The following is a 14,131-nucleotide window of genomic DNA, read 5'->3' on the forward strand; positions in this document are numbered from 1 at the left end:
CCAAGGCCAGGGCATACTGGGCACGCCTCCTTCTGCCTACTGGGGCAGGCTCAGGTTGTTCCTCCTCCGAGTCACGCTCTGCCTGTGATGGCCTTGGAAATGGTGGGGGGCTGTTTGGCCCGGCCCTATGCTGGTCCTGCTGCAGCTGTTTTCGCAAGATCATATTATGTAGCATAGCACATACCATGACAATTTGGGTACATGTAGTTGGTGTGTACTGCAAGGCTCCACCAGATGTATCCAGACACCGGAACCATGACTCGAGCAGCCCAAACACACACTCTATTACATTACGTGTTTGTGCGTGTGCCTCATTATGGCATTCCTGTTCAGGTGTGTGTGCGTTTCTGATAGGTGTCATCAGCCACGGCTCCAGTGCATAACCTGCATCCCCCACTAGGTGTCCATGCGGGATGTCCCCATTGGCAAATGTCTGGTACAGCTGCGTCAAATGCCAGATGTGGGAATCATGGTAGCTCCCAGGACAGCCAGCACACACATTCATTATTATGCCCTGGGCATCACACATGACCTGGCAGTTGATGGAGGGGAAGCCCTTGCAGTTGATGTATGCCCTACCCCGCTCACCGGCTGGTGCTTTGATGCGTATGTGCGTGCAGTCTATTGCATCCACTACCTCAGGGTATTCCGCTATTTGCTGGAAGAGACGCATATTGCTGGCCAATACCTCATGGGCATTGGGGAAATATACATGATCACCGACATGTGCTGACATGGCATCCAGGAACTGGTGTAGTACCCTGGAGGCTGATGCCTGTGATATCCCCATCATATCACCAGTTGGTCTCTGGAAGGTACCTGTTGCTAGTATTCTTAGGCCAACACATACCTTGGTTTCCACTGGGATGGGTTCCCCTCTGTTGGTTCTGTGTGTGAGGCGTGGCCTGCACAGCTCCACTATTTGCTGCAGGAGATCTCTGTCCATTCTATAGCGCTCTACTATCTCCAGCTCATGTAACCCGTGATAGGTGACCCTGGGCCTGTACACTCTTCTCCGTCTCCTCTCTGTGGGTTGTCTGGCACCATCTGCATTGTCACCACCCTCAGCAAGTCGCCTATGTCTCATTATGACAGCTATGGCAGCCCCTAACATTTCTGCTCTGAGTTCAGCTTTTTCAGTTTTCACTTCTGATAACTTAACTCCTGTCTTCCAGTGTCTCCAGTGAGAAACATCCTGCACTGCTGTTTGCAGAGTTTTAAGTGCTGGGCTGGGCTACTATTCTGCCTGTGTAATTGCCTGCATCTAATTGTTTTCACCTGCTACCTCCAGCAGTATTCCCTGCTAGCTTCCTACTAAATCTGTTGCTTCCTTTTTCCTCTCTGTTTCCTCAGGGTGGAGCCGTGTGTAAACCAGTAGAAACACGCTCACAGTGGCTTACACGCACGCACACATGCTTAACGGTTCAGAATCTGCTTATTCAGATTAAAACGCGTGCACGCCCAAGCAAACTGTGTTAAACATCTCCCAACACGCTCCCACATGCTCAATCTGCCTTACACGCGCGCACACTGCCTTACTCGCGCTTAGGTGCGCTGCGTGCGCATACACATCCAGCAAGAAACTTTGGTGTAGGCAACAGTGTACACCTTCCATTTCTTGACTTTCTTATGCTTAGTTAGTGGCACACCTATTTCCATGATATCTGTCTGACATCTGTCATGTAACTCTAACCTCCAGTGAACTGCATTTCTTTCTACCATTCCCCCCTGTGATGTCACCTATCTCCTACTCTGTTCCTCCCCCTTCTGTAACTCTTACACTACTCAGACTGTGCTCATTTGCTATGTGACAGTGGAATTCAGTATCCTTACACTCATTTGCATCAGATTGCCTACTAATGCTTAGTTACATGTCTTAGACTCAGCTTCCCCCCTTAGCAACCACTACACGGTGGCCATGTTGGTTTTGGTCTGCTGGTCCCTGCATTGACATTCCATGTATTGCATAAACCCTACATTTGTAGGTTTAAAACCTTCGTTTTTATGTTCTATGCAGCACAGCCCGTTTGCGCGGGGCTGCTCTGGGTTTAAACATCGGCAATCACTGAAAAAAATATATATATTTTTAATATATTTGCATCAGGTTACCTTGCCAATGGCCACATATTTGGCCATTGGCATGCTGCCTGACACACATGCACCCTTTATTTGGAGCTGACATGGCTCCATTGCAGTTTTTGCAGAAACGTACTCAGTTGTCAACTGAGTACATTTCTGCAGCTAAAACGGCTCTTACACGGGCTGTTCTGGGCTTCCTGGATCGCTAATCATCCTCATTTGCATGCTATTCGGCTGCAAGTGAGGCGATTAGCTTATCCACGCCCACTCCGTGTAAGAGCCGTTTTAGCTTGGCTCTTACACGGACTTTGGGCTGTTCCTGGATCGCGAAGGCTGCATGGAGTCTTACACTACTCTTAGACTCCGTGCAAGCCTTTGTGAATCCGGCCCACTGTGTTTACTGTGATTTATAAAATTCAGTTTAAGATTTAGAAGCTGAAGAGTACTACCACTGTAAAAAGAGTTTGTTCAAAAGAGTTTGACATTTACACTTCTTTAGTGACCAATATAATCCCCAAGATATGAACATTTGTTTGAAATGTGAGGATATAATTTGATTCTGTCAAAAGGCTTAGGCTCCTCCCATTGGAAGGTACAGTGCAAACTTCCTGAGCTCCATTGTAGGGAATGAGTTAAAAATGGTTGACTCATTTTTAGTTGAGTGATAGACTTGGATTTTTACTTACCAAAGAGGGCATTGTATTTGATTGATTTAATAAAGGAAGAACATAGTGATAGAATGGCTACTTTGGATGTCGAAGATGTTCCCTAAAAAATTAGCTGGACCAGATAGAAGGATTTCATGACTATGGTGGAAACATAATCATTAAATAAGAGATAGTTGTCCACATAAGTACTCAAGTCTGTTGCTCGTATATCTCTCTGAACAGGAGTACAATTTATATGCGTGCAACTTATTTTGCTGCATGTTAGTAAGCTGCATTTTTCTTTTTTTGCAATTATCTTGAAATTGTTTCCAGTACACCAGATGTGTGCATATTCCAGCTATTGTTGGAGTAGTGTAGCATCAGTGAATGAGTGGATAACAGTATGAACCTTGCAGTCATCACCTTAGTGAGATATTGGACTTGATATCCCCAGAATTAACACCAAGCAGGGGATGGAACAGTAGTGATTCCTGCTGTACACCACTAACTACAATTTCATGTTCATATAGGATACCAGAAAGTTTCACAACTTGAAACCTGTGGGATATCAAATTTGCAAACCAATAGACAACATTCAGTTTGTTTAATTTTTCACCAGCATCATGGCATAGCATGATAGAGCCATTACTATAGTTCAGGTATACCAGGCTCCACTAGCAATTCAGGCTTTTGAGGTACGGGTAGAGAGGAAGGGCATGACCAGCAGGATGAGAAGGAAGAGCTAGCATGTGCAAAGACTCACAAGGAAAATAAGTTTCCTTTGCAAATGGTGGGATAATCACTATGGAGTGCTTCCTGAAAGTGAGATGGGTGGCTTGTTGATATCAGTGCCTTTCAGAAGTGAGGATCAGATTGGTGTGATCAGCTCATTGCCTGCTCCACCTACAATAAGTTACTGGGTACATGCAAGAGGATGGGGATATTAATATGAAAATACTCCCAGCAGCAGCAGTATGTCTCAGATCTGGGATGCCTCAATCTTCGTATCAGCCCCAACCCTTATCAGATTGAGTCTTATGGATGCCAAGTAAATAACCCTGTAATCTAGAAGAGGCACCATGATAAGCGGATGGTCAGCTGAGAGACACAAATTTGGTAAAAATATAAAAGATTGTCTAATTTTTCAATAGTACCAGTATGTGGACAGTATAAAAAACCATGGCCAGGTCAAGATAAACTGTGTACATGGAGTCATCACTGCCCACAGCTTTTGTCACCCTTTCAAAGAAACTTGCTAGGCTTAGAATATAGGACTTGCCTTTCAGAAATCCAAACAGTGGTTTATAGAATAGATATGCTAACAATGTATTAATAAATTAATTCTGCTATGATATGTTCCATGGCTTCGCACATAAGTCTGTGATGACTTATGGGCCTATAGTTGTCTGAGTCTGTAGAGGAGCCAGTCTGGAGTAGGAGATTCATAGTAGCTGTTTTCCAGGCAATAGGCTGAAGTAGAGGCTCATATATTGTAAACTTAGCACTGATGACGATGTAGCCTGGTATGCTATCTCGTCCCATAGAAGTACTATTACTTTTAGCCTTAAAAAGGAATTTTAAGACTTGTTCCATAGTAATGTCAGTCAAAACTAAATTTTCAAAGACAGTAGGGAAAACAATGCAGGAAGGTAGGATAAATGTATCACTAAATTTGCCTGCTGATATACTGTCTCCATCCCTGGGATGTGAATGTGTGATAGTATTGTGGATGAGGCCAATGGATTGTTAAAGATTATTTCTTCATTTCCTTACATAACTGAAGAAAGATTTGTAATTTCCTTTGGTGTTTGTTTCATCCTAAAGTTGATAGCCTGTTTATGTTTTTTAATACTGTTGTTAAATTCCTTGCCCTTTGTTTCAATGCAGTATTCAGGTAGGGAGATGAGTATTTCTTACAAATTTTAGTTATTTCCTTCTTTTATTTCACAGTTTATTCACTTAGGAGTCATATCATTGGTGAATTTACCCTTATATTTATGGTTGATGAGTACAAGCTTTTTCTATGCAATAGTTTAGGTGCTGGTAAAAATTTAAAGTGAATGTGGCAGCCCTCGCCATTGGCTCCATTTGCTGAGGATTGTAGGAACTTTTGTGTAGATCTTCTACAAGCTGGAGATTGTTGGATGAAATCCATAAAGATGGTTTAATTTGATGGTGGGGTGATATCACCACAGAGAAGATGACTGATCTGTGCTCAGATTTAACCAGAAATGAAGAGATGCAGTCAAGGATATTACAGCCCCAGTGGGTAATTTTAAAATTTCTTCAGTACATTGCCATAAACAAACTGTACAGAATGCTGAGTGTGACTATTTTTGGAGATGAAAGCGTGCCAATTAATCCTCTGGTAATTGAAGTCCCCTAGCAAAAAGTATTTTGTTTAATATTTAATCCCTCAATGGTATTAAGGTAATTTCTGTGATCCTTGTGTGATATTGACGGGGATCTGTGACTAACAATGAAGTAATAGTTGGATTTGTTAAGTATGATTTGGATTTACAGAAGCTGCAAGTTATGTTTGCATGTAATCTGACATGAGGTGATGGTGTTTCTGGCTAATATAGACACTCTGACACAGTTATTCATGAGCTTGAAGATGTCATAGCTGCTAAACCCTGGTATAGAGAGAGCGTTATCATTGCATTAAAACCATGTTCCAGTAATCCTTCCCACATGATGTTGTGCTGCCATGCTTCAATCTCTGACATATAGCAGTGACTTAACTCATATGGTCCAGTAGTAATGCATACTCACACCCTTAGTATTGAGGATATTTGGAGGCAACCTGCACATTACTCTTATCTTATGAAAACACTACACATACCTTAAAAGCAGGCCTTTCTGATGACTGCAAAGCAAAACACATGTTTTTGTCTAACCATTATCAGTGGAGAACAGCAGAATGGTAGCCTTACACTTCATGCATTGTTTTGGTGACATGATTTGGCTTTTCTTCAGACCATTACAAGACATTATTCAGTATCTGGCATTAGTGCAGAGGACTAAAGATCTGAGCAGTTAATAAGCTGCTTCCTGTGCTAAGGGTAGAGGGTTTAACTCCTTCTACCTTCATTTTGCATACTTTTTAACTCCGAGCAAGTCACATAACCAGACAGTGCTTCTGGATTACCCCAGAAAAGGGACAGATTGTCAGCCATCAAAAAGGTAATGAATAAATCTATTTAGCATCTCACCTAGATCAGAAAAAAATGCACTGATTTAATAAATGGCAGTTTATAATAAATTGGCTAATACGTACAGAGTGTTATCAGTACTCATGCTACTAAGCTGGGTACCGATGCTTTTTCAGAGTACAAAAATCAAATTTCAAGGCTTCTTACACTGCCAACTGTTTTTCTCCAGTGGCATACATATGTAGAAAATGTATTTAGTTATTTAGTTTTTTATTAGGAAAGTTTGACTGGGTAAGTAGCCCTTTTCAGTCGAGGTCCAGAGAGAAGAGCTCATGCAACAGTAACAACAACAGTAGCAATATATCATATACTACATTCAAAAATAAATAAAAATTACTGAATGAACCTCTAAAATTTCAGAGATTCATGTTTTTTTTATTTTTTTATTTTTTTTTATTTTAACATTTGTTGACCGGGAATGTCCGACTAGGTTCCACAGATCCTGTTTTCAGCGGAGGCCCGGGGAGAAATGCTCCAGAAGCATGTCTTTAGACATGAGTGAGTGCTGATCACTGAAATTACATTCAATGACCGTGGTGTTTGCTTCTTTCTCCACTAATTGTGTGACCTCAGAGTTGGTATATATAAGTCTAGGGGTTGTAAAGGGTGTCCTTCACATGGGACATAAAAAATTGTTTAGTTTTTTTTGACAAAGGTGGATTCATGTTGCATGTGATATAAAAAAGTGAGTAAGTTACCAACCATATGATATAAAGTTTTGTTGTTTACGAAATATGTTGAATAGTAGGAAAGGAAATTACATCATTGGGTAAAAGAGCTGTCATGTTAGTATCTGCAGTGCAATTGATTAGCTAGTTAAAATTGTTTTACAAGACTATAAACATTGATAAGAAAACAAGGCAAGTATGTGACAGAGAAAAGGTCAGTACAGTGTGAGAATACAGTTACCAGTCTGTACAGAAGTGAGAGCATGTTGTGTGACTGAACATAATTTTACACGCAAAAAAGAGTGAGTGCTGATCACTGAAATTACATTCAATGACAGTGGTGTTTGCTTCTTTCTCCACTAATTGTGTGACCTCAGAGTTGGTATATATAAGTCTAGGGGTTGTAAAGGGTGTCCTTCACATGGGACATAAAAAATTGTTTAGTTTTTTTTTGACAAAGGTAGATTCAGTAGATAGTTTTCATTTTTTTCTGTTCGTCAACATTACCTTTGATGAATCGACATGAACCCACAGCAGTGAGGTAGAGGTATATAAGTAAACATATAGTAGTAGTAGGCTGGAGATATCATACATAGAATAAATTTATAATGGAGTATAACAGAAGAAAAGGAGGGTATAATTGCTTGTTATAGGGCTGAGGAGCAATAGCTACAGTATTTTAGTTTTTGCCCAGTTTGACTGTGCTACACAAAGTTTCTGAACTCTTAAATGTTTCAAGGCTGCTACCCTTAGTGTTGAGGTTCATTAGTAGCAAGTCACTTACACACAGGAACATGACTTCAATTAATATACTGCTTTTACCACTTTACTGGCTTAATATCAAGGGGATGTGTAAGTAAATTTATGAGACACTAGCAAAATCTAGTATGTCAAAGAAGAGTGTCTTGCAAAATAAACACAAATGTCTTCCTCCATGTGGTGTTTCCACTCATTTACATCAAATTACTTGGACATAGAAATCTAAGAGGGTAGTTGAGGCTCTGGATTGCTAGGATGAAGATGTTGTAGCATATTAGGTTGCACCCATAAAGGCAGCCAATAGGCACCGTGCTGTAAAAGCACTCCTTTTTTGGGTCACTGTTCTACTGGCTACACATCAACTCCTCATCTTAGACATTATCTTTGAGTCATGGACTAAGCCTTTGATTTCCTCCTGCATGACATAGTCAGCAAGAAGTACTTTGCAGTTGCAGATGTCTGCCTTTACTAATTACCATAAATAAACATGTGAGGAAGTACTTCTAAGTGACTTGTACACACAAGCACACACCCACATAAATATGCAGGTAACCTTTCTTATCCTTTTTTCTAGTTTATTTCACCTCCACATGAAATAATAGTGTGTATTTCAGTTTGACTGTATTAAAGATTAGAAAGCTTTTTTTTAGTTTTAAATCACACTAGCCTTGTCTGTTTCTGTTAAATATGTGTGGTCTGCAGTAATATAAAAAATTAAAGGTGTCATTTTTGGGAGGAAGGCATATATAGATATAGATATAGCTAAAGATATAAATATAGATATAGATATAAGATGGCTTGTCTCAGAAGGGACTGAGCTTAACGTGTGCGGATATCCTTTGTAATTTCTCTGTCTGCCACCTAATGTTTGTACCAGCTATATGGAAAAGTATTTTCTTCTTTAGTTTCTATCCTACATACTCATATTTTTCTTCTGACTCTGAAGTTATACATTTTATTTTGGATATTATTGAATTTAATAAGATGTTTTTACAAAAGTGAAGGCATTTCATAAAAAAGAATGAAACAAGGAGTACTAGTTGGGCTGTCAGCAAAGGCTACGGTAATTTGGGGGTAAATATGGTACTTAAATGGACAACATGCTGATCATACTTCAAAGTCTATAAGATATATACATTTGGAATGATTACGGAAAGGAAAAGATGTGTCTGAACAAACCTGGACATCTCTCTAGTATTGAACACTTGGGGGCATGTGAAATGAATAAGGATAAGGCAGCATGTGTATTACTGAAATTAAATTAATAGCAATTGGTGTAACAAACATTAAGCCTGAGCTCCACATCCCTTCACTGGTTTCATAGTTACTTCTCATTAGACAATAGGCCACCAAATGGGCTAATAACCTCTCCCCCTCCTCCATATCCTAGTAGGTGTACCACAAGGTTCTATTTTAGGCCCCCTTCTTTTCACAACATTTACTAATATCTTGCACACTGCCACTAAGTCTGCTCCATAATCCAATATAACGATGACACCTCCCTCATCTGCTCCACTCCCACCACCCTCGAACTTGAGGAAAAACAGAAAAATCACTGTTAGACATGGAAACCTACCTAGCAGAGAATGAACTTATTCTCAATCCAAAAAAAACAAAACAAACAAAGCACATGGTATTTACCAAAACAGGTCAGTCTCTAAGTACCCTTCATTTATCATCTATTCCTCCTAACAAACTGCTATCAAACCAGTAGATCACACCAAACTCCTTGGCATTGCATTAGACAATCAACTAAAACTTGCCAAACACATAGCAATAACTATAAAAAAGATCACATAAAATTAGATCAACTCTATAGAGCCAAATCCTATCTCACAAATGCCTCCAGAGTAGCCTCAGCTAGATCATTTCTTCTTTTCACACTCCTGTACTCATCACAAATCTTTAATAATTAACAAAAGACTGAACTAAACCAACTAAAGTCATGCTACAATGCAATAGCCAAATTTGCTGCCAACTTACCGTATAGAGAGCACCACTGCATAGCCCTAAAAAAGCTTAACTGATTTGAACTACCCAATTTACTACAACTAAACCAACTCACCATTGCCCACAACATTTTAAACAAACCAGATTCCTGCCCAGCTCTAAAAGATTTAGTTCAAACTAATACAAACCTCAGAGACCTTCGATCCCCTGATAAACTCCAGCTAAAAGTAACCAAATCTGCAAACAGTTTTGGTGACTGACTCTAACAAAATTTCCAGGTCTTGGAACCAATTGCCCTAGCACATTCTTAAACTTAATATCACCTCCATATTCAAGCAAAGCTTGTGAGAATACCTCACCAACCACTGGCTCTGTCCATGTTCTAACCCTGACTAGGGATCCTACTTCTCCACTACTTCAGACTCCTGATAACCATATTTTATTACTCTAAATAGTCTCTGCCTACCAATCTTTAAATACACTCCAAGTACAGGGTTTCATATTTTAGCATTTTCTCTAGCCAGTCTTACAATTTCTATAACTATCTGCTCTAATGATGTATTTTGGTGCACAGTTATGACCTGCTAGTTGGCTTACTCCATTATTTCTTGTACCTAATATCTTTTTATGTTGTATTTATAACTACTTGTTACTTCTTATTCACTTTGTGTAACTTTTATTATGCATCTGATTTATAAGTCATAAAACACTTTAATACTTTGTGTAACTATTATTTTTGCATATGTGAGGAGCTTTTCTCCCTGGGTCTCCACTGAAAATGGGCTTTCAGTCCAGTTGGACATTTACCTAGCAACAAATGTAAATAAATAAATAAACATGTGCATTAGCTTAAAATGTAGGATTTAACTATTACATGAAAATGGGTTTACTTCCTGAAGAAATGAGGTTGTATATGTCTGCGAGTACCTTATTTAACAGGTACATTGAATCTGCATCTTTGTGTGACAAACTGCATTAAGAAATCAGTAAGAATTAATTAAAACAAAAATGATATTGTAATCTTTATAATGAAAACTTCTATAAATCCAGTACACATGCATTATTTGTTTATGTTTATCGGACAAGGGCTGCAGCAGTTTTAGTTGCACAAACCAGTGAACACTTTCACTAAGAAAAGAAATGCCTTTTGAAAAAATTGGGGAAAGCAAATTATGAATGAGACTTATTCTCACATACTTCATTATTTCCAGACATTACTCGTTGTTGCTGTTTTCCAAGTTGTTGGACTTCTGGTTTAGATGCCATGATTCTTAATAACAATTTGCATCTTTGATAAGAGTCATCTTATTTATACCTGAAACAAGTGTCTTTAGTATTCAATATATTGTTCATAGCACACTCAGTGTGCAGGCAATAAGAGCCAGTGAGCCCTGAAATAAACCAGTGTGTGCTTTAAATCAAGCCAACACATATAGTTCGGTACAATTCAGTACAATTCAGTGCAATAATGCTTTCTTTATTCAGACAAACAAGAAGACATAAGCTCTTTCGTTCCAAAAATTAAGGCAGGAACTTCATCAAATACAAGCAAATTAAGGAAGTAAACTGTTTTAAATAGGAAATCTTACATGACATCACTTCCTGGTTTAGTGAAAACTACTCCCAAATCTGAAACAGTCTTCTGAAACAGAAGTCAGAAACACTACACATAAATTTTATATATAATTATAAATAAATATATAAATTTTATATATAATTTTTATATGTATTTTTATATTTTTATACTTTGATATTTATACTGTTTTGTGCTTACACATTTATGTGTAGTGTATTTAAAACAGTTTACTTCCTTAATTTATTTGTATCTGATGAAGTTCCTGCTTTAATTTTTGGAATGAAAGCGCTTATACCTTCTTGTTTGTCTGAATAAAGAAAGCATCCTTGTACTGAATTGTAGTGAACTGGATGTGTTGGCTTGATTTAAATCACACACTGGATTATTTCAAGGCTCAATGGATCTTATTGCCTGCATACTGCATGTGTGACAATTTTCTTGGTGGTTTGTGCATTTTTTTCGTCTTTTACTAATATATTGCTCATGTCCAGTGAACTAATATGTGATTTGATATGGTTTTGATGTAACTGTGATTTGAATATGAAAGGTATAAAATGTTGAGTCTTGGATGGGTGATGAAACTATTTTGGTGTTCAAGGGATTTATTGTCATTAATGCTGAAAACAGTAAAGGTAAGCAGGACAGTGGCTAAGGAATGCGCTAAGGAGTGTGTAACAACTCACTGAATCAACTATTCCTGAAAGTGGATGGTGCTGGAGTGTTGGGCCATACCCATCCATCACCATTGCTGGAAGATGAGGGGGCTTCAAAATGATGAGTAGGAGGGTCACCACAGTGGCACTGAAGCCCAAGACGAGGGCCTGGATTGAGCCATCAAGGGTGCAGATCTTGGTGATAGTAGCAAATATTCAAATAAGAGTTCTGAAGGCCAAAGTGGAGAAGTGATCCATCTGAACAGCAGTTGAATATGAGTCAGTCAGTCCCAAGATATAGATGAGTGCCATTCCAAAGCGATGGGTGATGGCTTCCATCACCCTCGGTCTATTGAAATGAGGTTTGGTTCAGATCCCCTAAGCCAGAGTGGCGGAGACATGATGTCCAGTGCAATGATGCAAATGATCCTGGTGAAGCTGGTGGGGGCCCCTTGCAGAGTTTTCTTTTCTTTTTCCTACACCAGTAGTATGATGATGAGCCTTTGCTTTCAATATATTAATTATACTCAGTTATGAGTTATTATAAGCCATGCATGGGAATTATTATGTTCAAGTATTCAGTATAGAAAAATATGCCATTTTTGTTGGGTTAGAAAAAGCAGTTGTCTCAGTGCTTGCTTTCACTGTTGTCACCATGTGCCATCTGCTTTAGAATCTTTAAGATGTGGTATGCATTCATGATCAGTTGTACTAGTCATGATATCAAGACTAGATTTTCCAGTTCACTAAATATTTTTTTTTATTTAGTTCAACAGATACATGTTGAAATCGAAAAATGTCTGTCTTCATTGAAAGGTATGTGAACAAAGAATTGATCAGAAATATTTTTGAAAGTAAATGCTGCTGCATATGTTACCCTCCCTTTCTTTCCTACTCAACATATGAAGATCATCTTTTTCACCAAAACCAGAAACAGGACATCACGAACCCTCATCTACATATCTAAACTGCCTTCCTATTGGTATAGAAAGACTAACAGCTCTGGCAGTTTACAGACTAAAACCTTTCAACAGAATCATGAAGAAAATCTTCTTCTTCCCATTTATTTAATCCTTTGTTGACCAGATTAATCCCACTATATTAGTAGCTTCTTTTCATGGGAGGTGCAAGGCTGTATTCTTACTACTACAGGAAATTTGGCTACAGCATTGCAGAACTTTCTCAGCTGTTTTATAGGTGCAGTAGGACCTTTGAAATCCACCCAAGCTACCCTCAACTCAAGCAGATGTGGCTGCAGTTTTATTTCTTATTCAAAGGGCAGCACACTCAGAAGTGCAACAACCTTTTTATACTGTACTGCAGAATCATCAGTGACTTATTTGGTTTGGGAATAGAACTTACAGCCTTATGCACTAAAAGCAAGTTCACTACCTGTTGCATCACTGACACCTTAGCTAGCAATGTTTTCAGGAAAATGTGAAATGTCTGCCTATTTATGTTGTTTCTGTACCATAAACATGGAATCAAGTGGTAATTATTATCATTTTGCTAAATCAGTAGCAATAATGTATGTCCACCAGAATTAAAGTATTATAAATTCTGTCATGGAATGTATATTATATAGTTTTTGTTTTTCCTCAATACTAAAACAAAATTACTGCATATTTTTTGAGTGTTAACTACAGCGTAGAAGCAGCCCTGAAGAATATCTTAATTTAGCCAGTAAGTTGTACCTACAAGTTAAGGCACAGCTTGCGTGCAGTGAAATTTAACCTTGAACAAAACTTATAAAAAGCAGCTGTTTCATTTAAAGCCTAAGCCGAGTAGGTGAAAAAGGATTTTCTAGCCTGAAATGCCTTATTTTCACCATGAAATATATTTAGCTGTAGTTTGCAAGTTGCAGTCATTTTAAAAAAGTTATTTTTAACAACAGTCAGTTGCCCAACTCTCTAGATTATCATATGCATAGTTGAAAATAAATCATCATACATACCAATGTCCAGTCCTGTGGCCACTTGTTTCCTTTCTTTCTCTGCCTGAAGCTGCCCAATTATACTGTAAACGTCCTGAGTTGGACGATGAAGCTCTTCATATGCCATGTCCACTCTTTTCTACGTAACTGTTATTGAAACGGGAGATGTGTTCTAAAAACTCTGTGCCAAAATTGTACTCTTTCCTTATTCTTTATATGAGTGCATTGCTGAGTGACTTTATGTTATGCCTGAAAAAAAAGGTAGAGCTAAACATAATGAAAGATTAACGATGAAAGGACATTTCCCCAGATGTCACTAGCAAAAAAAAAGAACATAACTCAGTAAAAGGGAAATTGAGAAATTCCCAAATGAGTATACCAACATTTCAGCATAGAAAACCACATGCCTATAGTCAAGAACACATTTTCAAGTATACTAAAATGCATTCTCACTGGAGTGAATGCACATTACTTCTGCATTTGGGTTTCATGCATAAAGACTAAAATGTCTTACATTTTTCATAGAAGGCATATATTTGCTAAACATGGACAAGTAAACACATGATAGGTAAAAAAATGTTTTCCCTCTATGTGTTTGTGTGCCATGTATGCTGTACATGCTGTGTGTGTGTGTGTGTGTGTGTGTGTGTG

At 38.5% G+C, this 14,131-nt stretch overlaps 1 protein-coding gene across 2 annotated transcripts in view; it reads right to left on the reverse strand.

The window, feature by feature from the left end:
• LOC122808668 (C-type lectin domain family 4 member E-like) overlaps positions 1 to 13,840 on the reverse strand; it is a 555,751-nt gene extending 541,911 nt beyond the window's left edge. Inside the window, exon 1 of one of the 2 annotated variants that reach the window (XM_044079645.1) lies at positions 13,502 to 13,840. In XM_044079645.1, the coding sequence (XP_043935580.1) occupies positions 13,502 to 13,607 (106 nt within the window). In that variant the 5' untranslated portion in view covers positions 13,608 to 13,840. The remainder of the gene's footprint in view (positions 1 to 13,501) is intronic. The other variant, XM_044079644.1, reaches the window with a different exon arrangement.
• Positions 13,841 to 14,131: the final 291 nt, after the last annotated feature.

This window comes from Protopterus annectens, chromosome 8.part0, assembly GCF_019279795.1.
Source record: "Protopterus annectens isolate FY-2018-M chromosome 8.part0, PAN1.0, whole genome shotgun sequence".
In the NCBI taxonomy this organism is placed as follows: domain Eukaryota; kingdom Metazoa; phylum Chordata; order Ceratodontiformes; family Protopteridae; genus Protopterus; species Protopterus annectens.